Source organism: Hypanus sabinus, chromosome 16, assembly GCF_030144855.1.
Source record: "Hypanus sabinus isolate sHypSab1 chromosome 16, sHypSab1.hap1, whole genome shotgun sequence".
Classification (NCBI taxonomy): Eukaryota; Metazoa; Chordata; class Chondrichthyes; order Myliobatiformes; family Dasyatidae; genus Hypanus; species Hypanus sabinus.
In genome coordinates, this window is record NC_082721.1 from 2,312,557 (window position 1) to 2,339,407 (window position 26,851).

Below are 26,851 nucleotides of genomic sequence, written 5' to 3' on the forward strand. Positions count from 1 at the left end.
TTGGGAGTCCCGGTCTAAGATGAGCACTGATGCCAGTTTCTTTCCATTGCAGATACTCAGTAGCCAGGTTGATCTTTAAGCTCTCACTGGTTGGAGTTTCCTCGTTCATTGGAGCATGTTTAACATTTCCAGGCCTGCGGCTGGCACAGACTCACTTAGACGCTCTCAGGATGACTGCAGACAAGCCCCTAACACAGTGAGTAACAGACTGGTGGCGATGACAGAGCAGTGCGTTCGTGAGACCATATGGTAGGGAGCAGCTGACGGAGGACAGAGCAGAGATCGGCTCTCTGAGCCACCACAGTTGCTCCCTGCACTGCTTGGTGCTCATTTCATTTGTAGAGTTAACGGCAGGATTCTTAGCACTGTGGAAGAACAGAGAGATCTTGGGGTTCACGTTCACAGATCCCTCAAAGTTGCTGTGCAAGTTTAAAGATGAAGATTTGGTTTTATTTGACACATGTACATCGGAACATACAGTGAAATGCATTGTTTGCATTAAATCAAACTGGCAAAGATTGTACTGAACAGTCTGCAGGTGTCACTGTGCTTCTGGCGCCAATGTTGGTTGTCCGCAACTCATTTACATTAGCTCTTGGATCTTTGGAATGTGAGAGGAGAGCAGAGCACCCGGAGGAAACCCATGTGGTCATGAGCATAATGTACAAACTCCTTATAGACAGGGACGGGAATTGAATCCTGATCTTACAGCTGGTGTTGTAAAGCATTGCGCTGACTGCTAAACATGGTATAGGATGATTAAGAAGGTATTTACTGTGTTGGCCTTCATTAGTCGGGATTGAGTTCAAGGGCCACGAGGTAATGTTGCAGCTCGATAAGACTATGGTTAGACCACACCTGGAATATTGTGTTCAGCTCTGGTTCCCTGTGGAAGGAGATGATTCATAGAGGTGTACAATATAGTGAGTGGCATAGATAGAGTGAACAGCCAAAGACTGTCCCAGGACAGAAATGATTAATGCGAGGAGGCATAATTTTAATGTGATTGGAGGAAAGTGTTGGGGGGGGGGGAAATGTGCTAGTTGTTAACACAAATTATGCATTTCACTGTTTGTTTTGATGTGCACGTAATAAATACATTTGAATCATGCTATAGAAGTGCGTGAAATACTCTACCAACAACAGTGGTGGAGGCGGATACTGTAGGGTCTTTTAAGAGACTCTTAGATAGGTACATGGAGCTTGGTAAAATAGAGGGCTATGCGGTAGGGAAATTCTAGGTAGCTTCTAGGTTACGTGGTTGGCACAGTGTTGTGGGCCGAAGGGCCAGTAAAGTGCTGTAGATTTTCTATGTTCTAAGTGGGAGATGTTTGAGCCAGATGGACTTAGCCTCTGGTTACCTTGCCCCAGGTCTCTCTTGCTCTGCTTTAGTTCCTCCACTGCATCAGCAGATCCCTGCTGTTTGCCGCTGCTGTCGCCTCCATGGTATGGTGGGCCCACAGACGTAAGAGCAGAATTATGCCCAAAACTGCTGACAATCTCATGGTTTTGTGTCCCTTTCCCAGGGTCCTGTTGTACGCAAACTTTCTGTCACCCATTCTCGTGTTGTTGCTCTGGGTGAAGCCAATCAGCAGAGACTTTGTTATCAGTGCTCCATTCGGGAAGGAGGAGGTCCAACTGTGAGTACCTGACCTGTTTTGCACGTCACATTTATCACATCGTACACTGCCTAGGGAAGGTGAGGCTGAACTCTGTGCACAACTCCACGATGCCTGTTGGACAGGGTCTTGCTGGGTCATTTCAAAGGTAGCTGGTTGGTGTGAGTTTGAAGCTGTTTGACCATCATGGGTTGGAGACTCCATGGGTCTCTGATGACAAAATTCAAAGTAAATTTATTATTGAAGTACATATATGTCACCATATACAACCCTGACATTCATTTTATTGTGGACATTCACAGTAAATACAAAGGAGTCGCAAAGGGAGAATATCCACCTCCCCCTCCTACTTTCAAATCTCTTACTATCTTTTCTTTCAGTTAGTCCTGACAAAGGGTCTCGGCCAAAAATGTTGACTGTACTTCTTCCTATAGATACTGCCAGGCCTGCAATCATGAAACTATTAGCTTCCATCTTAAATATGCCCATGGACTTTGCGTCAACTCAAAAAAGACCTCCTTATCTCTGTTCTGAAAGGTTGCCCCTCACTTTGGAGGCTGTGCCCTCTAGTTCTGGATACCCCCACCATAGGAAACATCCTCTCCACATCCACCCTATCTAGTCCTTTCAACATTTGGTAGGTTCCTTTCTTTCTTTCTAAATCTTTTTATTAATATGGACAGAATATGGACAGTATATTGATAAAGAAATTACCGACATACACATTCCATTACATATGAAAAAAAACCATACATAATAGTTACAATATAAATGAGTTTACCAAGACATAAGCCATAAGATATATGTATGGACATAGTAAATCTAAATATTTCATAATGTATAATATTAACAAAACAGAAAAAAGAAAGAAAAAAAAACAAAAAAAAATTATATAATGCAGAACTAGCTAATCTAATCTAATAACTATAACTAATAAGTAATATAAAAGAAAAAAAACAAAAAACAGAGAAGGAAAAAAAAAGCAGGCTGTTTATAATATCTCACAAAAATAAGTATTCATCAATGCCGTCACTTCCGGTCCTCTCAAAATACATAAGCTAAAAGCTGGGAAATCAAATGAACTTGGCACAGGGTCATATTACATCATATGAAAATGTTGAATAAATGGTCTCCATAACTTTTCAAATTTAATAGAAGTCTCAAAAGTACCACTTCTAATTTTTTCTAAATTTAAACATAACATAGTTTGAGAGAACCAATTAAATACAGTGGGAGGATCAATTTCTTTCCAATTCAACAATATAGATCTTCTAGCCATCAGAGTTAGAAATGCAATCATTCGACGGGCTGAAGAAGATAAATGCAGTGAGTCTAACATTGGTAAATCAAAAATTGCGGTAATAGGATGAGGTTGTAAATCGATATTCAAAACCGCAGAAATAATATCAAAAATATCTTTCCAATATTTCTCCAAAAATGAACACGACCAAAACATGTGAGTTAAAGACGCAATTTCAGAATGACATCTATCACAAATAGGACTTATATGAGAGTAAAAATGAGCTAATTTATCCTTGGACATATGGGCCCTATGTACGACCTTAAATTGTATTAGTGAATGTTTGGCACATAACGATGATGTATTAACTAATTGAAGAATTCTATCCCAATTCTCACTAGAAATACTAAAACTAAGCTCTCTTTCCCAATCCTGTTTAGTCTTATAAAGAGGCTCTGAACGTATCTTCATAATTATATTATAAAGTTTTGAAATCAGCCCTTTTTGAAAAGGGTCTAATTCAAATAAACTCTCCAAAGTATCTGAAGGCACAAAATTTGGAAACGTAGAGAGTACAGAACTTAAAAAATGTCTAATCTGTAAATATCTAAAAAAATGAAATCTCGACAAGTTATATTTGTTGGATAATTGTTCAAAAGACATGAAACAATTATCTAAAAATAAATCAGAAAATCTTAGTAATCCCTTAGTTTTCCAAGCCGAATAAGCTTGATCTATAATGGAAGGGTGAAAAAAACAATTAGATACAATAGGACTATTTAAAACGAATTGAGTCAACCCAAAAAATCTCCGAAATTGAAACCATATACACAATGTATGTTTAACTATCGGGTTGTCAATTCGTTTCGGCAATTTAGAAAGAGCGAAAGGGAGAGAAGTCCCTAAAATAGAACCCAAAGCATAAGCTGATACCGATTTAGTTTCTAAACTCACCCAACAAGGGCCAAAAGATCCACCCCCATCTTTCAACCAACATAACAAATATCTAATATTAACTGCCCAATAGTAAAATCTGAAATTAGGTAATGCTAATCCGCCTTCCTTTTTTGTCTTCTGTAAATATGTTTTACCTAACCTTGGATTTTTATTCTGCCATATATATGAAGAAATTATAGAGTCAACATTAGTAAAAAAAGATTTCGGGATAAAAATTGGTATCGCTTGAAAAATATATAAAAACTTAGGTAAAATAACCATCTTAATAGCATTAATCCTACCTATTAGGGATAAAGACAAAGGTGACCACTTAGTAAACAAACCTTTAATCTGATCAATTAAGGGTAAAAAATTAAATCTAAATAAATCTTTATGGTTTTTTGTGATTTTGATCCCTAAATAAGTAAAAAAGTCATTAACTAATTTAAAGGGTAAATTTCCATAAATTGGGACCCTGGTAGGTTCCAATGAGATCACCACACATTCTTCTGAATTCCAGTAAGTTCAGGCCCAAAGCTGCCAAATGCTCCCATATGTTAACCCTTTCATTCCCGGGATCATCTCCATAAATCTCTGAAATCTCTCCAATGACAACACATCCTTTCTGAGATGTGGGACCCAAGACAGTTTACAATACTCCAAGTGTGGCCTGACTAGTGTATTGTAAAGTTTCGGCATTATTTCCTTGTTTTTATATTCTATTCCCCTTGAAAGAAATGGCAGCATTGCATTTGCCTTCTTTACCACAGGCTCAACCTGCAAATTAACCTTCAGGGAGTCTTACATGAGAACTCCTCAGTCTGGTGTTTGAACCTTCTCCCCATTTAGATAATAGTCTGAAATATTGTTCCTTCTAAATGCATTATCTTACATTTCCCAACACTATTCCATCTGCCTCTTTTTTGCCCATTCTTCCAATTGCAATCACATTGCTTCCTCAGTACTACCTACCCCTCCACCTATCTTTGTATCATCCACAAGCTTTGCAACAAAGCCATCAATTTCATTATCCAAATCATTGACAAACAATATGAAAAGCAGCGGTCTCAATACGGACCCCCAGGAACACCGCTAGTCACTGGCAGCCAACCAGAAAAGGCCCCTTTTATTCGCACTCACTGCCTCCTGGCTGTCAGTCATTCCGCTATCCATGCCAATATCTTTCGTGTAATGCCAGAGGATTTTATCTTGTTAAGCAGCCTAGTGTGGCACCTTATCAAATGCCTTCTGAAAATCCAAGTAAATGATATCCACTGCCTCTCCTTAGTTTACCCTGCTTGTTACTTCCTCGAAAATCTCTAACAGATTTGTCAGTTAAGATTTCCCTTTATAGAAACCATTCTGACCTTGACTTATCATCAGTCTCCAAATACTCCAAAACCTCATCCTTAATAAAATACTCCAAGAACTTACCAACCACTGAGGTTAGGCTGTCTGGCCTAAATTTCCTTTCTTTTACCTTCCTCCCTTCTTGAAGAGTGGAGTGACATTTGCAATCTTCCAGTCATCTGGAAGTGTGCAGAATCAAGTGATTCTTGAGTCTGTTATCTCTTCAGCAATCTCTCTCAGGACTCTGGGATGTAGTCAATCCAGTCCAGGTATCTTACCCACCTTAAGACCTTTGAGTTTGCCTAGCACTTTTTCCTTTGTAATAGCAATGACGCTCACTCCTGCTAACTGACATTCAGAGACTTCTGGCACACTGCTGATGTCTTCCACAGTGAAGACGGGTGCAAAGTACCCATTAAGTTCGTCTGCCATTTCTTTGTCCCCCAATACTACCTCACCAGCATCATTTTCCAGTGGACCAATATCAACTCTCACCTCCCTTTTACTCTTTATATAACTGAAAAAACTTTTGGTATTATGTATATTATTGGCTATTCTGCCCTTACCATCTTTTCCCTTATAGCTATATTAGTTGCCTTTTATTGGATTTTAAAAGCTTCTCAATCATCCAACTACCCACTCACTATTGCTACCTTATATGCCCTTTCCTTGGCTTTTACACAGTCCTCAAGACCGTAAGGTATAGGAGCAGAAGTAGGCCATTTAGCCCGTTGAGTCTGCTGTGCCATTCAATCATGGGCTGATCTAATTCTTCCAGTCATCTCCACTCCCCTGCCTTCTCCCCATACCCTTTGATGAACTGGCTAATCAAGAACCTATCTATCGCTGCCTTAAATGCACCCAATGACTTGCCATCCACAGCAGCTTGTGGCAACAAATTCCATAGATTTACCACCCTCTGACTAAGGTAATTTAGAATCATAAAAGACCTGCAGCATAATACAGGCCCTTTGACCCACAATGCTGTGCCAAACATTTCCTTGCCTTAAAAATTACCTAGGGTTACCCATAGCCCTCTATTTTTCTAAGTTCCATGCACCTATCCAGGAGTCTCTTAGCAGACATAGAACATAGAATTTACAGCACATTACAGGCCCTTTGGCCCACAATGTTGTGCTGACCATGTAACCTACTCTGGAGACTGCCTTGAATTTCCCTAGCACATAGCCCTCTATTTTTCTAAGCTCCATGTACCTATCTAAGAGGCTCTTTAAAGACCCTATTGTATCTGCTTCCACCACTGCCACCGGCAGTGCTTTCCACGCACCCACCACTCTGTGTGGAAAAATTTGCCCCTGACATCCCCTTGGTACCTTTTTCCAAACACCTTAAAACTCTGCCCCCTCATGTTAGCCATTTCAGCCCTGGGAAGATGCCTCTGGCTATCCACATGATCAATGCCTCTCATTGTCTTATACATCTCTGTCTGGTCACCTATCATCCTGTACTGCTCCAAGAAGAAAAGGCCAAGCACACTCAACCTTTTCTCACGAATGATGAATGCCAACACACCATACACTGCCTTAACAACACTGTCAACCTATGCAGCAGCTTTGAGTGTCTTATTGACATGGACCCCAAGATTTCTCAGATCCTGCACACTGCCAAGAATCTTACCATTTATATTATATTCTGTCTTCAGATTGGACCTACCAAAATGAACTTATCTGGGTTGAAGTCAATCTGCCACTTCTCAGTCCAGTTCTGCATTCTATCGATGTCCTACTGAAACCCTCCAGGACAACCCTCCAGACTATCCACAACACGCCCCAACCTTTGTGTCATCAGCAAACTTACTAACCTACCCTTCTGCTTCTTCATTCAGGTCATTTATAAAAATCACAAAGAGGAGGGGTCCCAGAACAGATCCCTGTGGAACACCACTGGTCACCGACCTCCATGCAGAATATGAACCATCTATAACCATCCTTTGCCTTCTGTGGGCAAGCCATTTCTGGATCCACAAAGCAAGGTCTCCTTGGATCCCATGCTTCCTTACTTTCTGAAGGAGCCTTGTATGGACAGCCTTATCAAATGCCTTACTGAAATCCATATACACTACATCCACTATTCTACCTTCATCGATGTGTTTTGTTACATCCTCAAAAAATTCAATCAGGCTCGTAAGACACAACCTGCACTTGACAAAGCCATGCTAACTATCCGTAATCAGATTATGTCTCTCCAAATGCTCATAAATCCTGCCTCTCAGGATCTTCTCCAACAACTTACCTACCACTGAAGTCATACTCACTGGTCTATAATTTCCAGAGTTACCTGTACTCCTTCTCTTGAACAAGGGCACAACATTTGCAACTCTCCAATCCTCCAATACTTCTCCCATCCCCATTGATGACACAAAATTCATTGCAAGAGGCTCAGCAATGTCCTCCCTTGCTTCTCACAGTAGCCTGGGGTATATCTCATCCAGTCCCAGAGACTTATCTAACTTAGTACCTTTCAAAAGCTCCAGCACATCCTGTTCCTTAATGTCTGTATGCTCAAGCATTTCAGTTGACTATAAGTCATCCCCACAATTCTGGTAAATGCTAAAGCAAAGTATTCATCAAATATCTCCACTGCCTGCTCCGACTCCATGCACACGTTTCCGCTATCGCACCTGATTGGTCCTGGTCTCACACGGCTCATCCTCTTGCTCTTCACATTCTTGTAGAATGCCTTGGGGTTTTTCTTAATCCTGCTCACCAAGGCCTTCTCATGGCTCTCCTAATTCCATTCTTAAGCTCCTTCATAGCAACCTTGTAATTTTCGAGAGCTTTAATAGTATCTAGTTTCTTAAACCTTTCACAAGCCTTTCTTCTTAACTAGATTTTCTACATACTTTGTATGCCACAATTCTTTAACTATACCATCCTCTCCGTCTCATTGAAACGTACCTATGCAGAACTTCACACAAATATCCCCTGAACATTTGCCATATTTCTGCCTTGCGTTTTCCTGAGAACATCTGCTCCCAATTTATGCTCCCAAGTTTCTGCCTAATAACATCCTATTTCCCCATACCCCAATTAAATATTTTCCCAAAGTGTCTGCTCCTATTCCTTGCCAGTGCTATGGTGAAGGAGATAGAGTTGTGATCACTGTCTCCAAAATGCTCTCCCACCGAGTGATCTGACACCTGACCAGGTTCATTTCCCAATACAATCCCTCCATGACTTCCTCCTTTTCTGCAGCTGTGACACTATCCCTGATTAGCAATGCCACGCCCCCACCTCTTTTGCCTCCCTCTCTGTTCTTTGGCAAGTGTTTTGTGCCGAATGGCCTGTACTTGTCAAAAACTTTCTAACGTTCCAATAAAATATAATTCAGAATGCATGTAGTGTGCCTGACAGATAAACAGTAAATAGCTCACTGTCATCAGTGGTGGCAGGGTGTTCATTAGTCTCACATCTTGTTACCCAATCTGGCAGTCCACTAGTCCTGATTGTCCCGTACCTCCTTCCTGACAGAAGTGGGTCAGAAATTGTGGAGTGGGTGGTAGGGATCCTCACCGATGCTTCAAACCCTTCTGCTGCAGCACTCCCAGTAAACGTCACAAATAATGGAGGAGGATGACCCCAGAGTTCCCCTCTGTGGGGTCTTTCACTCCGATAGCCTTTATGCAAGCATATAGAGGAAAACTAAGAAATGTCATGTAATCTGTGAGATGAAACATGTAATCAAACAGTGACAAGCAACCAAACTGCAAAAGCCAAACTGTAAAATACTGGGAAAAAGGGCTTTGTACTTCCTGAATGTCCTGTCTCCCATCTGGAATGATGCCTATATCTGTTGGCTCAGCACAATCAGACTCAAACGAGGGCTGAGGCGAGCTTCTTTCCCTCAGCCCTGCTCTCTAAGCAATCCTGCCCATCTGCAGTCGTGTCTCCCACAATGGTGTAGTCTCTCTGACTCTGGCATTTCCTTCCTGCTCCTGAAGGCTGTCTGATTCGATGTACAACACAATGCGCCTGTGGATAATCCTGGGGCTCTGCACACTGCGTCTTCTGCTGACCCGCTATCACCTACAGGCCTACCTTAACCTGGCCGAGCGGTGGGTGGAACTGATGAGGAGGGAGGCCGGCTGCATCTCCATGATCGAGATTCAGCGGAAGGTAAGCATGGCATCATGGGGAGAAGGAGGGTCAGCAGTCACAGTAGAAATGTGGAGGCTGCACAAGGAGCTCTTGGGGGTTCTGGATAGATCTGTCCCACTGAGGCAGGAAAAGGTAGTAGGGTGAAGGAGCCATGGCTGACAAAATATCAGCCTGTTCTCCTAAGTGGAAATGGTTGCCTCATGGCTAATGAAGAAATCTGTTCAAGTAGCACAACAATAGGCCCAACAACACAAGGCTGCTCATAAAATTTATCGCACTTCTCAGTAGCACCATGCCAGTATTTTCCATCAAGTTCTCCGTTCCAGCTTTGTAATGCGAACTTCAAATGTAATGTCCAAGGATGGACATTGTTTTGAAAGAATTGGCATGAAGGCAGAGGAGGTGGTATTGCTTCATTGGTAAAAAGTGAAATCAGATCACTAGAAAGAGGTGATATAGGGTCGGAAGGTGTTGAATTATTGTGGATAGAGCTAAGGAACTGCAAGGGTAAAAAGACCCTGATGGGAGTTGTATACAGATCCCCAAACAGTAGTAAGGATGTGATCTACAAGTTACAACAGGAGACAGAAAATGCATGCCAAAAGGGCAATGTTACAATAGTCATGGGATACTTCAATATGCAGATAGATTAGGAAAATCAGGTTGGTGCTGGATCCCAAAAGGGGGAATTTCTAGGGCACCTACGAGATAGCTTTTGAGAACAGCTCGTGGTTAAGCTCACTGGGGGATTAGCTATTCTGGATTGGGTGTTGTGCAATGAACTGGAGAGATCAAAGGTAAAAGAACCTTTAGGAGAAAGTGATCATAATGTGATCACATTCACCATGAAATTTGAGAAGGAGAAGATAAAATCAGATACATATATCAGTATTACAGTAGAGTAAAGGGCATTAAAGAGGCATGAAAGAGGAGTTGGCTAGAATTGATTGGAAAAGAACACTGGCAGGGATGATGGCAGAGCAGCAATGGCTGGAATTTCTGGAAGCAATTTGGAAGGCAGAGGATATATACATCCTGAAAAGGAAGAAATATTCTAAAGATAAGATGACAGAACCATGGCTAACAAGAGAAGTCAAAGCCAACATAACAGCCAAAGAGAGGGCATATAATAGAGCAAAAATTAATGGGAAATTAGAAGATTGGGAAGCTATTAAAAACCAACAAAAGGCAACTAAAAAAGTCATTAAGAAGGTAAAGATAGAATACAAAAATAAGCTACCCAATGATATTAAACAGAATACCAGAAGTTTCTTCAGGTACATAAATTGTGAAAGTGGAAAACAAGGCTAGAGAGCTAGTAGTTTGGGACAAGGAAATGGTGGACAAACTGAATAAGTATGGTGCATCAGTATTCACTCTGGAAGACACCAGCAGTATGGTGGAAGTTCCAGGTGTTGAGGGTCATGAAGTTACCATTACTAGGAGGCACATTCTTGGGAAACTGAAAGGTCTGAAGGTGGATAAGTCACCTGGACAAAGATGGTGTATACCCCTGGGCTCTGAAAGAGGTGGCTGAAGAGATTGTGGCGGCATTAGTAATGGTCTTTCAAGAATCACTAGATTCTGGAATAGTTCTGGGTGACTGAAAAATTGCAAATGCCAATCCACTTTTCAAGTAGGGAGAGAGGCAGAAGAGAGGAAATTATAGCCCAGTTAGTTTGACCTCAGTGGTTGAGAAGATGTTGTTAAGGATGAGGTTTCAATGTACTTGAGGCACATGATAAAATAGGCCATAGTCAGCATGGTTTCCTCAAGGGAAAATCTTGCCTGACAAATCTTTTGGAATTCTTTGAAGAAATAACAAGCAGGATAGATGAAGGAGAATTGGTTGATGTTGTGTACTTGGGATTTTCAGGCCTTTGACAAGGTGCCACACGTGAGGCTGCTTAACAAGTTACGAGCCCATGGTATTACAAGGATTCTAGCATGAATAAAGCAGTAGCTGATTGGCAGAAGGCAAAGAGTGGGAACCACTGGCTGGCTGCCAGTGACTAGTGGTGTTCCACAGGGGACTGTGTTGCGACTGATTCCGTTTATGTTATTTGTCAATAATTTGGTTGATGAAATTGATGGCTTTGTTGCAAAGTTTGCAGGTGATATGAAGAAAGGCGGAGGTGCAGGTAGTTTTGAGGAAGTAAGGAGGCTACAGAAGGACTTGGACAGATTAGGAGAATGGGGAAAGAAATGGCAGATGGCACACAGTGTCAGGAAGTGTATGGTTATGCACTTTGGTAGAAGAAATGCAAGGACTGTCCATCTTCTAAATGGAGAGAAAATACAAAAAACTGAGGTGCAGAGGGATTTGGGAGTCCTTGTGTAGGATTTCTTAACAGTTAATTTGCAAGATGAGTCTGGGGTGAGGAAAGCAAATGTAACGTTAGCATTCATTTCAAGAGGATTAGAATATAAAAGGATGTAATGTTGAGACTTTATAAAGCATAGGTTCCTTAATGTTGTTATAGCCAGGGGCGGTAATGGGGACAAACTCCCACTATCTATTAAATGCTCCCACTGATGTGCGCCTCAAATTCTGCTCCTGATCTTCACGTGACTTTGCTATTAAACCCGGCGAGCCTATTTCTACTGACAGGATGGGCAAAGGCCGGTTACTGGCATCTTAAAACCAGTCGCTTCAGGCAGATGGGGCTCATCAGCTCATCTAGGAGAAGGAAAGCTCTGATCTCAAGGCCCCCACTGCCTAGTGGCTATACCCACTCATGGGGAAAACCCTGAGGGAAAAATCTAGAGACCGAGTCCCTAAGGCAGTCTACTGAGTTGCAACTCCAGCAACACTGGCGTTCCTTTGGGTTCCTTTGGGAAGAGAGAAAGCTTGCTGTATGGGCCCTCCACATTGTACTGTGTAGGCTTGCGTATCTAGACAGTTAGGACGCAATATCCATGGTTGACCCTGACTGATAGATGCCTCACTCGCTCACTATAAAGCACTGGTGAGGTCTCACTTGGAATATTGTGAGCAGGTTTGGGGCTCCTAATCTTAGAAAGGATATGCTGAACTGGAGAGTATTCAAAGTACACAAAAATGATTCCAGGATTGAACGGCTTGTCATGTGAAGAGTGTCTGATGGCTCTGGGACTGTATTCACTAGAATTCAGAAGAATGATGTGTGACCAAATTGAAATGTATCGAATGGTGAATGGCTTTGAAAGAGTAGATGTTTCCTATGGTGGGAGAGTCTAGGACCAGTGGACACAGGCTCAAAATAGAGGGACATCATTTTAGAATGGGGATGAGGAGGAGTTTCTTCATCCAGAGAGTGGTGAATCTCTGGAATTCATTACCACAGGCAGTGGCAGAGGCCAAATCTTTATGTATATTTAAGGCAGAGGTTGATAGATTCGTAATTGGTCAGGGCATGAAGGGACATGGGGAGAAGGCAGGAGACTAACGCTGACAAAAAATGGATCAGCCATGATGAAATGGCAGAGCAGATTTGATGCCTAGTTCTGGTCCTATATCTTATGGTCTTAAGTTCATGATTGTTATCTGACTACATGTATACAACGAAACGAAACAACGTTCCTCCGGACCACAGTGCCCCCATGAAACATATATCACACACAGCTCATGATACTTCAGTGTAAAGCTTCCTCGTGTGCCGACCAGTTGACTATCATTCAGATTCATTCATTAGTCGCATGTACTTGGAAACATACAGTGAAATGTGTCATTTGCATTGACAACCAACACCATCTAACGATGTGCTAGGGGCAGCCTGCAAGTGTCACCACTTGGTGCTAAGGTACCATGTCCGCAATATTCAGCAGAAATAACACAGCAGCACAGCCTCAACAACAAAACAATCCCCTTCACTCCAGGAGGGATTTGAGCGTGGGCTGGAGTTGAAAGTTATGTTGCAGTAACCAATTATTAAGAAATTGGACTTAATTTGAGAGTTTATTTTGAGAACACTGTCTGGGCTTGATATCACCTGGTGTTTGTTCCCAGTCCAGGGATTGCATCTGTATTCTAAAATCATGATCCTAGGGGATATGTGACATAGTGCCATGATTCCCCCCGGTGTATTCAGTGGACAGTTGTGTCCATGTTAGGTGACTTACAGGGTATTTTTGTTTCTCCTATACCAGATTTCCCGAGTGTTCTGCTACCTGTGTGTGGTCACCGTGCAGTACCTGGGCCCCACCATTCTCCTGCTACACTCTACTCTGCTGCTTAAAGTGTTGGGTAAGCCAATTCTGCCCTGGGAAAAAGTCTCTGGCTGTCCACTTGATCTATGCCTGTTATGAATTTGTACACCTTTATAAAGTTACCTCTCATCTTCCTTCACTCGGGAAGAGAAGAACCCCAGTTTGTTCAACATCTCTTAATAAAACATCTTCTCTACACCAGGTGGTATCCTGGTAAATCTCCTCTGCACCCTCCAAAGCTTCCATATCCTTTCTATAACGAGGCGATCAGAACTGAACACAATACTCTAAATGTGGTCTAACAGGTTTTATTGAACTGCAACATTACCTCGTATCTTTTGAACACAGTCCCCTGACAAACACACGATACGCTTTCTTAACCAGCCTGTGAAATTATGTGGCAGCCCATCGGCATCCCATGAATGCCCTGTCTGGGTGTCGGAAGCTGCTCCCCTGCTGCAGCTTTGGGGGAACAGTTCCAGAGTAACAATTATTTTATTCTCTTTTACACTTGTGTACTGGAGGTGACATTGATCCAGTTGCTGGGTGAGGGGTCTTGATGGTTTTGTTCTGAATTCTCCCAGCACTTGCTGCATACACCCTGAACACCATCCTTGCCTTATCCACTCAATGGTGCAGCAACAGAATCTGCAGTGGCTCTTTGGTAATAGTGCCCAGTCACACATTCCCTGACTCTAGCAATCGAAATCGCCAGCCTTGGCTGAGAATGCAAATGCCAAATGTGTTGTATCTCTGAGTTCTGAATGTTCTCAGGCTGTGGGGATCTATAGACTTCTGACAGAAGAGCACTCTAGGATAGAAACAGGCCCTTTGATCAATCTAGTCCATGCCAAACATATTTTTCCTAGTCCCATTGACCTGCACCCGCACCATACCTACCTCTCTACCCCTCTTATCCCGTGTACTTATCCAAACTTCTCTGAAGTGTTGAGATTGAAGTTGCATTCAGCATTTGCACGGGCATCTCGGCCCACACTCTCACTACCCCTCTAGTTCTAGTTTCAGCCAACCTTGGTGGAAAAAACCTGTTTGCATTCACCTATACCCCTCATAGTTGTGTATACCTCTATTCCGTAAAATGTAGAGGATTGGGGAACAATTTGATAAAGTCCTAACCTGTTCACCTTTTCCCTATAACTCTGGTCCTCAAGTCCCAGCAATAGCTTTATAAATTTTCTCTTATTGATATATTTCCTCTGTAGCTCTCTCCTAAACAGCTGACTCCCTTCTCCTAACATTGCATCCTTAGTTCCAGATTCCAGCTCAGCCACTTTCTCCATATCACAGTGAGGTAGCCATCCATTCGCTCAACTGTAGTGTGATTCCTGTGTGGTGCTGAGACATCCAGTGTCCCCCCTCATTCTGACCACAATCAGAATCGGGTTTATTATCATGGCCTCAGATCTGTAACTGTATGGGCTCTGTCTTTTTTCAGGGGACTATTCCTGGGGTTGGTACCCGGAACCTCCTGGAGTTTCACCAGCCATTGATGCCAGTCCACGGAACTCGGGCTCTGCACCTGGCGAAGAAGACGATTATCGAATGGCAGTCTCACAGATCACAGCAGCACTGGGAGCCTTACGGAATGTCTTCACGCCACTCTTTTACCGGGGACTCTTCTCCTACCTGACTTGGTGGCTGGCTGCTTGTCAGGTGGTGACCAACCTCTTCGGCCTGTACTTCCATCAGTACCTCATGGGCTCATAGGACGGCGGGTAGCTCAGCTACGGGACCGTGTCTGCTCTCTCGAGTGCCTTCGTTCTGTCATGTTGGACCACAGGCGAACAGTCCAGCTTAAACAAAGCTTCTTACTTCTTGAGCCCCATTAGTTTCTTCACTTGCCCCACCCTCGCCCCTGTATGCGCTGACTGCTGACTCCCACAGATACGTACTGTCTCCTCTTTGCCTGTGGTTAAGGTATAGACAGCAGCTTGCTGTAACTGAACTCGTTGTGCTTTGTGTGGAAGAGCCAGATGCCCATACACTCAGGGCAAGGTACTGGATGTTTGTCTGATCAGGAGGAGCTGAACTGTTGGCCTCTATGTTCACTCTTCCAGGCAGTTGTTCATTTAATGTTAAACACCTGAGCTGGTTTTTTTGTTCAGCATGTTCTATTCTCGGATTGGAAAGTGGTGTCTGTGCTTCTCCAGTGAAGGTATCACTAGGGCAGTGAAGGGTGAAATTGTTTGGTCACCCACATTGTGCATGACTCTGTGTGGGAATGGGCAGAAACCCTGGGAGGAGTAGCATGGAGATCAGACTCTGGCTGGACAGAGCAATTGAATCTGAAATAGACTGAAGGGTCTCACTTGAATCTGAAATAGACTGAAGGAACGCGGCAGGTCAGGCAGCATCTAGGGAGGGAAATAAACAGTCATCACTTGGGCTGAGACCCCTCATTAGCTGCTGAAGAAAGATCTCTCTCTCTCTCTCTCTCTCTCTCTCTCGCTCCAGAGATGTTTGCATTGGGGTTTTGGCAAAGTGATGCATTGTTTCAGGTGATGCTGGGGCACAAGAGAGGGTTGTGGTCAGGTCAGGCTTGTTACAGTGGGCTTGCATCTTCACCAGACCTCTGGAAACTGCCATCCTTGTCCTGTGCTGACCATGAACATGATGTTTACTCTTTCCAGGGCCGCTAAGTGCCTGTAGATCTGTGGGTGTGCTCTGGGTAACACGGAACATTGAATAACGCAGCAGAGGAACAGGTCCTTCAGCCCACGATGTTGTGCCAAGCCAATTAAATTAGGAATCAAATGGCCAACTCTTCTGCCTTCTCAATGTCCATATCCTTTCATTTTGCTCACATTCATGTACCTATCTAAAAATCTCTTAAAATTCTGCAGCTACCTCCACCCCAAGCAGCGCATTCCAGGCACCCACGTTCTCTGAGTAAAATAATTACCCCTCACATCTCCTTTGAAATGACCCCCTCTCACTCTAAGTGCATGCCCTGGGAAAAAGATGCTGTGCTTCTCATAATCTTATCCAACTCTTTATCAGCCTCTGCCGCTTCAGAAGATAAGGGCATCCCAAGGGTATTAGAACATATGGAAATGACATAAACCGTTACAACCCCATGTCCTCTCACCTGGCAGTAGTGTGGAATGTTGCTCGGTGGTTACTGATGTGACTGGTGAGGGAGAGGCTGACATGGGCAGGGGAAGGTTAGCACAGATAATCAATCCACTGTCCCCTCTCCTGTTATACCCTGGGCAAAGATGAGGGTTACGGTTATGAACAGGGTGGGGTCAAGGACATAAAGAACTGCAGATGCTGGAAATCTGAAATAAAGTCAGAAAGCTCTGGAAACATTCGGCAGTGTCTGTGCAGAGGGAAGGAGAATTAACTTTTCATCTCAATGGCCCTTTGTTCTGGTAGGACACTGGACTATAGAAATGGGATAATTAGAGAAACTTCACCTGGGTATTTGGGGAGAAGACTGTTTAAAATGTATAATGTACTATGATGTGGGGGAGCAGAGTGAGTGAGGGGTGAGCCGGAGAGTAAGCCTCTCTCAACTCAAGAACAGCTGATTGCTCATACAACTTTAAACTTGAATCTGGATATATTATCTGTCAGCTTTGAGTGAATCAAGCAGGTTTGTTGAAGAGGGTTCAGAGGTGGTCCACGAGAACGATTCCAGGAATGAGTTTAACTCAGGAGCGTTTGATGGCTCTGGGCCATTACTCCCTGGAGTTTAGAAGAATGAGAGGAGATCTCACTGAAACATTGAATATTGAAAGACCTGGATAGTGTGGAAGTGGAGACAATGTTTGTCTATTGTGGGGGAGTTTAGGACCACAGGGCACAGCCTCAGAATAGAGGGACACCCATTTAGAGTAGAGATTAGGGACATCCATTTAGCCAGAGGGTGGTGAACCTGTGGAATTCATTGCCACAGACAGCCATGGAGACCAAGTCATAGAAAAGTACAGCAGGGATACAGACCATTTGAATATAAACTTATTTGAATTCAAGTCATTGAAAATATTTAAAGCCAAGGTTGACTGGTTCTTGATTAGTAAGGGTGTCAAAGGTTATGGGTGAAGGCAGGAAAATGGCATTGTGAAGGATAATAAGTCAGCCATGATGGCATGGCAGAGCAGACTCAATGGACCGAATAGCCTAATTCTACTCCCATGTCTTATGGTTTAAAAATGGCTAGATACAGATTAAAGCTCCCTCTATATCATCCTTCTCACCCGATCAGAGCAGGGTCAGTGTGATACACAGTGTCTCACTTACTTCAGGATAGGGGAGCACAGACTGGGAGCACACGTACACACAGTGCCCCTCCACTACACTGTCAAAAAGAGACATGTTGCTCCCTCTTGTGTTGTTCAGCTGTTGGCTGCATTCTGACAACTCTGCATTTAAAACCATAAGAAATAGAAGCAGAATTAAGCCATTCAGAACATCAAGTCTGCTCTGCCATTCTCTCATAGCTGATTTATTATTCCCCTCAACCCCATTCTCCTGCCTTCTCCACATAACTTTTGATACCCTGACGAATCAAGAACCCATCAACCTCCTCTTTAAGTGTACCCAATAATTTGGCCTCCACAGCCATCTGTGGCAATGAATTCCACAGACTCACCATTCCTTGTCACCTCTGTTCCTTCTGTTCTGAGGCTGTGCCCTCTGGTCCTAGACTCTCCCACTAAAGGAAACACCCTCTGCACAAGCAAGGACTTCCTTGTACTATGTTTGTTCTCTGAAAGTCTTTGTTTATGAAGAGAGAGCTGCTGAATGAACACTCAGAAATCAGGAACAAGGTGGAGGGGAATACAGGCCATTCAGCCCCTCAAGGGATCTCTAGCATTTAAGCTGGTGATGGCTGATCATTCACTTGTGTTTGTGATGTTAAAACAGGGGTTCCCAACCTTTGTTATGCCTTGGATCCCCTACCATTAACTGAAGAGTCTGTGGATCCCCTGCATGAGAGGGTGCACTGACACAGGGCTGGATCTCACACTCATGGCTGGGTCTGAGGGTCACTAAAGTTTGTCCCCACCTCTTCCTTTGCTTGGTATCCTCACTCACTGGGCTTTGTCAAGCTAGGAGCAGGCAGGGTGTAGGAATCTTGAGTCCTCCACTGACAGTTCTCACCTCGCCACTCTCATTCTCCCACCAGCCATCTCCCTGTAGTGATTACCCTTTCTGTAAAAGCACACACCTCTCATGTTTTAACAGCTACTGTAAAGTAAATTGCTTTCAGTTAAGGTTCAGTAAACCATCTGATCCAAGTCCCTCTGAGACCCTCTTTTGTGCACATTAGGCTGTGCAGAAGTCTCTGACTGCAGCCTGTAATGTGTGTCTGGGTCACATGCTGCCCGAGAGAAACTGGCCCCTACAGACTCCCATGAGACTCCCAATTCACTCATCTGTCTCATTTCCACTCAAATGACTTAATTATAAAGCTGTATGTGTTAAAGGGCCAGTCCATCCCAGCCAGATATGAATTAAATATTAAACCCTCCCATTAGCTCCTCTCGAATGCAGAATTTCATCTTTAAATCCCATTCTGCCGCAGAGCAGCTGCACCAGGCTGGGATCTCAGCACAACAGCGGTGGGATGGACGTGGGCCGCAGGCTGGGGGGGTGGGGGCAGTGAGTGGAACAGGACTCCCAGTTCCAGTTTGTCAACTGGTGCCCACTGTGGAAATGTCTGTGTGTGAAAGTATGAAAGCAGACCTAGTTTGTGTGTGTGTGTATAGGTTTTGTATGTGTATATGTGCATACATGTGTGTATGTGCATTAATGTGTGTGTACACTAGAGCTCTGATCTCTACCCACCCTCACCGACTTTATCATGTAAAAGAGAGTGAAATTGCACATTATGGACTGATACGTGTGCTTTTGGAAACAAGCTTTTAAAAAAATATAATTATATTTTAAAATCTTCTGTGAGTTCTTATTTTTCTCCATTCCGATGACCACAGGAAGAAACAGCTGGAGTTTCTAAGAAGCTCCAACCCCAGGTCCCAAACTGCGTTACAGCCAAGGACATCTCTTTGTAAAGTAGCAATCATTGCAACCCACAAACTGCTGGGAACCTGGCCACAATCTGGTGTTTAGAGTTTTTCCATTGAAACCTATCAAATACTGAAAGGTCTGGATAGAGTGGATGTGGGAAGGATGTTTCCCTTAGACCATAAGGCATAGGAGCAGAATTAGGCCATTTGGTCTGTCGTCTGCTCCACCATTCAATCATGGCTGGTCCCTTTTCCCCATAACCTTCGAAGCCATGTCCAAACGAGAACCTATCAATCTCTGCCAAATGACCTGGCCTCAACAGCTCCCTGTAGTAACCAGTTCCACAAATTCACTACCTTCTGGCTAAAGAAATTTCTCTCCAGCTGTTTTAAATAGATGCCCCTCTATCCTGAGGCTATGCCCTCTTCCCAGATTTCCCCTTTGTGGGAAACATCCTTTCCACGTCTACTCTATCTAGCCTTTCAACATTTGAAAGGTTTCCGTGAAATCCCCTCCCCCAAATCTCCTAAATTCTGGCGAGTACAGGCCAAAAGCCATCAAGCGTTCCTCATATGATAACCCTTTCATTCCTGGAATCATCTTTTTGAATTTCCTCTGCACCATCTCCAATGCTAGCACATCTTTTCTTAGATAAGGAGCCGAAAACTGTTCACAGTACTTAAGATGAGGCCTTACCAGTGCCTTATAAAGCCTCAGCATCACATCCACTTTTCGAGACCTCTTGAAATGAATGTTAACATTGTATTTGCCTTCCTCACCACCAACTCTACCTGTAAGTTAACACTTGGGGTGTTCTGCACAAAGATTCCCAAGTCCCTTTGCATCTCAGATTTTTGGGTTTTCTCCCTGTTTAGAAAATAGTCCGCACATTTACTTCTACTACTGTAGTGCACAACCTTGCATTTTCCAATATTGTACTTCATTTGCCACTTCCTTGCCCATTCTCCTAATCTAAGTCTTTCTGCAGCCTACCTGTTCCCTCAATACTACCACAATTTTTCGTATCATCTGTAATCTTAAAGCATCTTTTCCATCATTAGAACAGAGTTGAGGATGAATTTCATTTACAGAAGGCGGTGAATTTGTGGAATTCATTGCCACGGACAGTGTGGAGGCCAAGTTGTTAGATATATTTAAAGCAGAGGGTGATAGGTACAGTATTTGTTTAGGCAAGGTGTCAAAGGTTACAGGGAGAAAACAGGAGAATGGGTTGAGAGATAGAGAATGTAGATCATGATGAAATGGCTGAGCACTCGATGGGCTGAATGGCCAAATTCTGTTAATGGGGTTAAGTATTGTGAAAAACCTGTTGGAAATTCCTCCTTGTGGCTGAAGTAAATCAGAATCAGGTTTATTATCAGCAGCATGTGATGTGAAATTTGTTAACTTAGCAGCAGCAGTTCAATGCAATACATATTTGAGAAGAGAAAAAAATAATAAATTAAATTTTAAAATAATAAATAGAATAATGATAAACAAGTCAATTACAGTATATGTATATTGAATAGATTAAAAAAACATGCAAAAAAACAAATAGTGTATATTTTTTTAAAAAGTGAGGTAGTGGCCAAGAGTTCAATGTCCATTTAGGAATCAGATGGCAGAGGGGAAGAAGCTGTTCCTGAATCACTGAATGTGTGCCTTCAGGCTTCTGTACCTCCTACCTGATGGTAACAGCGAGAAAAGGGCATGCCCTGGGTGCTGGAGGTCCTTAATAATGGACGCTACCTTTCTGAGACACCGCTCCCTGAAGATATCCTGGGTACTTTGTAGGTTAGTACCAAAGATGGAGCTGACTAGATTTACAACCCTCTGCAGCTTCTTTTGGTCCTGTGCAGTAGCCCCTCCACTCCCCCAATACCAGACAGTGATGCAGTCTGTCAGAATGCTCTCCACGGTACATCAATAGAAACTTCTGAGTGTATTTGACATGTCAAATCTCTTCAAACTCCTAATGAAGTATAGCTGCATCAATATCTTGGGACCAGGTTAGATCCTCAAAGATCCTGACACCCAGAAACTTGAAACTGCTCACTCTCTCCACTTCTGATCCCTCTATGAGGATTGGTATTTGTTCCTTCGTCTTACCCTTCCTGACGTCAGGTTATTGCTGCGGCACCACTCCACTAGGTAGTATATCTCACTCCTGTATGCCCTCTCACCACCTAAGATTCTACCAACAATGGTTGTATCATCTGCAAATTTATAGATGGTACTTGAGCTATACTTATCCACACAGTCGTTGGTATAGAGAGAGTAGAGGAATGTGCTAAACACACACCCCTGAGGTGCGCCAGTGTTGATCATCAGTGAGGAGGCCATATTATCACCAATCTGCACACATGTTTAATAACGTCTTGCAAACATGGTGCAGCAGCTGGTCAATACTGACGTGTGCCTATTCTCATGCCAGCTTTGCCCTGATCTCTGCAGAATGTTATTTTTATTTTATTTAGATACAGAATGGGAATGAGCCCACACCAACCATGTGACCAATTAACTTGCTAACCAGGATGTCTAGGAATGTGGGAGGAAACTGGAGCACCAGAGAAAATCCACATGGTCATGGGGAGACAGTGGTGGGAATTAAACCTGGTCGCTGGTATTTAATAGTGTTATGTGAACTACTACACTACTTTGCCGTGCCTAAAAACAATGCAGTGGATTCTGGTTCTGGACACATCAGGACCAAGTACATTTTGGCCCAATGAACCCACTGTAGCATCGTTCCAACTGAACCAGTGTTCGGACCCTGGCTGGTCACAGCCACAAAGTAGTTCGGAGTATTGCTGCTTTCTCCAAGCAGCTGGTTGTAGCTCTGACAGGATGATGAACAGGTTGTGACGTTCCAAAGAGGTGTTCATCAGCCAGCAGTGGTGGGCAGCCCAGAGTGTGTGACTGGGGTATGCGGAAAATTTATAAGTAGATCTTGTTCAACATGAGGCTGATTTAGAGTGTCACTATAGTCTGTGCATGCACACTAAAACACACAGTTCTTGCAAATTAATCAGATTACTAATAACAATTTCAGACTGGTTTAACACACCAAAGATGGATTTGCTGTCAGCTGATTCTAATATCCCTTATTTACTGTTAGATGGACTTTTTAAAGCGAATCTAGGCTCTGGTTTTGGGTGAAGTGAGGATGAATACGCCAATTTTCAAACGTGAGATTGGTGATGGGGGATGGCCTCCTGCTCCGTACAAAGGTTAGGGAAGGACTCCAGTCACAACAGGCTTTCAGCCCAACTCCAACATGCTGACCAATGTGCCCAGTTGAACCAAGCCTACTTCCTAATTCTTTGAAGAAGAATTTTGTGTGTTCAGAACCTCTGCTGGTGTCACACTATCCAGTTCCCGATATGTGCAGCATTGGCCATAAAGGGGAAAGGTTTAGGAGGGGAAACAAATCTCAGTCTTGGGGTGGGAGCTCTGCCTTTCTCATGTTCCCCACCTTTCTTTGTGTGGCCCTGTTGAGGAGTAGTGGGAGTTTTCTCAGAGCTTCTGAACTGTTATCTTGATTCATCATCAGTACAACAAAACTTTAGTGAGGCCACTCCACGCCAGTAGATGGCTGTATTTCTTACCATGGGAGGGTTAAGGCCAGCACAGAGGGCCAGTGAAGCAACCAGATCCAGTGGCTGGGCAAAGCTATCACCAAAAGGAAGACCAATGCTTGTAAGGGCTTCAGGCATTTTCAATAACTGAATTTGTAACATAGAACATTTCTTACTGTAACTTATAGATTTTATTTATTGCAATTTTATGACATAAGCCAGTGGTATTAACCCTGATTCTGATACCACCACCCCACACACTCGATTCTAGCCATCATTGCCTGCACAGAAACTTACTCCTCACCTTAAATGCATGTAGTCTAATTCTGCAGCCACTATTGAGGGATATCAGCTCTGGTGTCTGGACTGCTGGATTCCCAGACCAGCAATTCTGCTGCTATCCCACAGACAGATCTTTGGGCAAAGTGTCTGGTGTTCCCTCAGGTGTTTACTGTGGCTTCTCTGGCAGCTGCAAGAACTGCAGTCCATCACTAAACTCTCCTCCCTCACTCATGGAAGAATACCAGGGTATTTTGCCTGTTTCTTCATACCTGACCCACATAGGCACAGCCTATGTACTCCACATCAAGCTTCATCTTCTCAAGACAACCCCAGATAGGAACCTCCAAGGAAATCATAAGATATAGAAGAATTAGGCCATTCAGTCCATCAGATCTGATTTATTATCCCACTCACCCCCATTGTCCTGCCTTCTCCATGTAACCTTTGATGCCCTAATTAATCAACCACCTATCAACCTCTGCTTTAAATATACCCAATGACTTGGCCTTCAGAGCTGTGCAGGTACATGAATTCCACAAATTCTTCACTCTTTGGCTAAAGAATTTCCTCATCTCTGTTCTACACTGATAAAGACTTGCATTCCTATAGCACCTTCCACATCCTTGACCCATGTCTCCAATTCCTTGCAGTTTGTGAGTTCTGGTTAGAGGAGAAAAAAAAATAACCTGATTTTGGCAAGAGAAATGATTGGCCCAGCCTCTTGTGGAGTCCTTGGGGGTCTCAGTGTAGTCTTAAAAGAAAGCACCTTTGATTCCATGGCACCAGAGCCCACGTTCTCCAAAAGAGGCACAAATGTTATTCACCCAACCAACAGGCCAGAACCTCGACTACAAACCAACACTAGAATAGTTGAAAACACAAAATGTTGGCAGAACTCAGCAGGCCAGATAGCATCTATGGAAGGAGGTAGTGATGACGTTTCGGGCCAAAACCCTTCATCAGGAGTTTTCCGGCAACTGCAGATTCACTCGTGTTGCACTAGAATAGTTGGAAGATTCAGCAAAGTGAATGGCAGGATTCTTAGCAGAGTGGAGGAACGTGGGGGGGGGGGGGTGGTCTTGGGGTCCCTGTCCATAGATCCCTCAAAATTACTACACAAGTTGATATGGTTGTTAAGGTGGTGTATGGTGTGTTGGTCTTCAGCAGTTGGGATTGATTTTGAGAGTCATGGGGTAATGTTGCAGCTCTGATCAGACCACTTTTGGAGTATTCTGTTTAGTTTTGAAAGTCTGTTTATAGGAAGGATGTGGAAGCTTTAGAGAAAGTGCAGAGGAAATTTACCAGGATGCAGTCAGGATTAGAGAGCTTGTCTTATGAAGATAGGTTGAGCAAGCTAGTGCTTTTCTCTTCAGCGCAAACATGGATGCAAAGTGGCTTGATAGAAGCTGTTGCATGCCTGTCCCTCAGGCAGAAGAACCGAGATCTCTGTTCATTAGCCATTTGATCCTGTGAACCACACAGCACATTCCTTCTGAATCAGCCATGGCTCCTGCTCTGCTCTCCCAATTCACACCTCTCCACTCAGCGTCCTCTCCTGCTGTTTTCAAAAATGTGAGAAATAGTTCAGATACCTTTCACGCCTCTAGACTGTATTGTTGTATCCATAGTTTTCCCTTCAGTAGCAGTTCAGTGAGCAGCTTCTCAAAAATATTAAACTTGTTATGAGCTTACCTGGCCCTCCTGAACCATCTCGCCTCCAACTTCAGCAAATCCCAACACTTCAGCCGTGGCAGCTTTTCGTGCAGCTTGTGCTCTGACAACCCTTCTCTAAGCCTCTCCCACTCGCTCCATGTACCTTTATCTAGCACGTGAGGTTTGGTGCCCTGTTTGAGAAACTCCAGTGGTTAACAGTGACATCACCAATACAATTTGAAGGTGATATAGGAAGTAAGTATGGGGAGGGGTGGGGACATAAGAGGTATTTTTTCCCCAGACAGGATGGTGGGTGTGTGAAGCCTGCTGCCAGGGTGGGGGTGGGGGGCGGGGGGGGGGGGGTTGGTTAGGCAGATGCATTAGGGACATTTAAAAGGCTCTTAGGCACATGGATGATAGAGAATGGAGGGCTACTGTATGTAGGAGGAAGGGTTAGATTGATCTTCGAGTTGGTTAAAAGATCAGCACATAATTGGCTGAATGGCCTGTCTTCTATGCTTTAATGACAGATTTATTTTCTGTCACGAGGAAATCTGCAGATGCTGGAAATTCAAGCAACACACACAAAATGCAGGTGGAACGCAGCAGGCCAGGCAGCATCTATAGGAAGAAGCACTGTCAACGTTTCGGGTCGAGACCCTTCATCAGGAGATCCGAAACATCGACAGGTGCTTGTCAGGTGCCCAGTGGCTGGATATGTGGTTAGCACCCACTACCTGGTTCCACAAGTGCTTGGTTCAATTTGGATATTTCATTGCCAATGAAAACACTTGCTGTGCTTCAAATTGCACTGTGTTTATGTCTTGTGAGGCAGAGATTTCTCTCCAGCCTTTTCTCAACATCATGGTGATTTAGGACAAATCCAAATGCTGGTATTTACAGCAACAGCCCTGGCTGGCACTCAAAGGGTTAAAAATACTGCCATTGTCTGGCCACCACATCAGTGTTTAAGTTAATGAAATGCTTGGATACCAGGTCTCCCCAGCTCGAGGTTAAATGGTGCATCTGTTTTTGGGCCTGGTTAGGCCTTTGTTGTAGTGACGGTTGCTAGGCTGAGGGCCTGGGGTAGTGGCAGCAGGCGTGCCTAACAGACACCCAGACAGTGTCCCCCGAGAAACAACACAATGAACTATAATACTGTCTGGAAAAATAAAAAAGGAGTTACATCCTGATTACTAGTTTCCAATCCAAGCTTCTTTAGAACACAATTATCAACTCTTCAGCGTTTGATGGCATTGAAGGGAAAGAGTCCTGAACAGTGACATTTTTAATGGTAACTTGCACTTTTCACACAGTGTGGAGGATGGTGTCATTGTGATTTTATCTCGCATGAGGCTGCCATAACCCAGCAAATGTAACCATAGTGATTAATCAACACATTTCAGAGAGTTCGTAGTAACCAGCATCATGGTTGCTGCTGTAGAGCAACAAGAATAAGAAGAGAGTCTGCAGTGCCTTCAGACCTGTACCACCATCCAAATTTGACCATGGCTGATCCACACTGGCCTCAGCTCTCACTTCCTCATTCAAAATAATTAGATACTTCCTCTTGAAGTATCCTCAATAACTCCACCTCCCCACACCCGCAGAAACCCCAGACTCTGCACTACATTTAGGTATGAGATGAGGGAACTTTGCTTTCAGCTAGTTAATTCCTTCTCTCTGTCCCTCAATCGGGATTGGATGGAGGATAAGACATAGGAGCAGAATTAGGCCATTCAACCCATCATGTCTGTTCCACCAATCAATCATGGCTGATTTATTTTCCCCCTCAACCCCATTCTCCTGCCCTCTCCCACGAACCATATTCACTGTAATAGGGACAGAGAAATGTATAACAGGATAAAGGGCTAATATAAACAATGAACA

At 43.6% G+C, this 26,851-nt stretch overlaps 1 protein-coding gene across 2 annotated transcripts in view; it reads left to right on the top strand.

Moving 5' to 3' along the window:
- The window catches only part of tmem161a (transmembrane protein 161A), a 45,401-nt gene extending 24,434 nt beyond the window's left edge, over positions 1–20,967 (top strand). For both annotated transcript variants that reach the window (XM_059990958.1, XM_059990959.1), the window contains 5 exons: positions 53–196; positions 1,527–1,640; positions 9,107–9,281; positions 13,392–13,488; positions 14,908–20,967. In XM_059990958.1, coding sequence (XP_059846941.1) covers positions 53–196; positions 1,527–1,640; positions 9,107–9,281; positions 13,392–13,488; positions 14,908–15,179 — 802 coding nt within the window. In that variant the 3' untranslated portion in view covers positions 15,180–20,967. The remainder of the gene's footprint in view (positions 1–52; positions 197–1,526; positions 1,641–9,106; positions 9,282–13,391; positions 13,489–14,907) is intronic.
- The last annotated feature ends 5,884 nt before the right edge of the window (positions 20,968–26,851 follow it).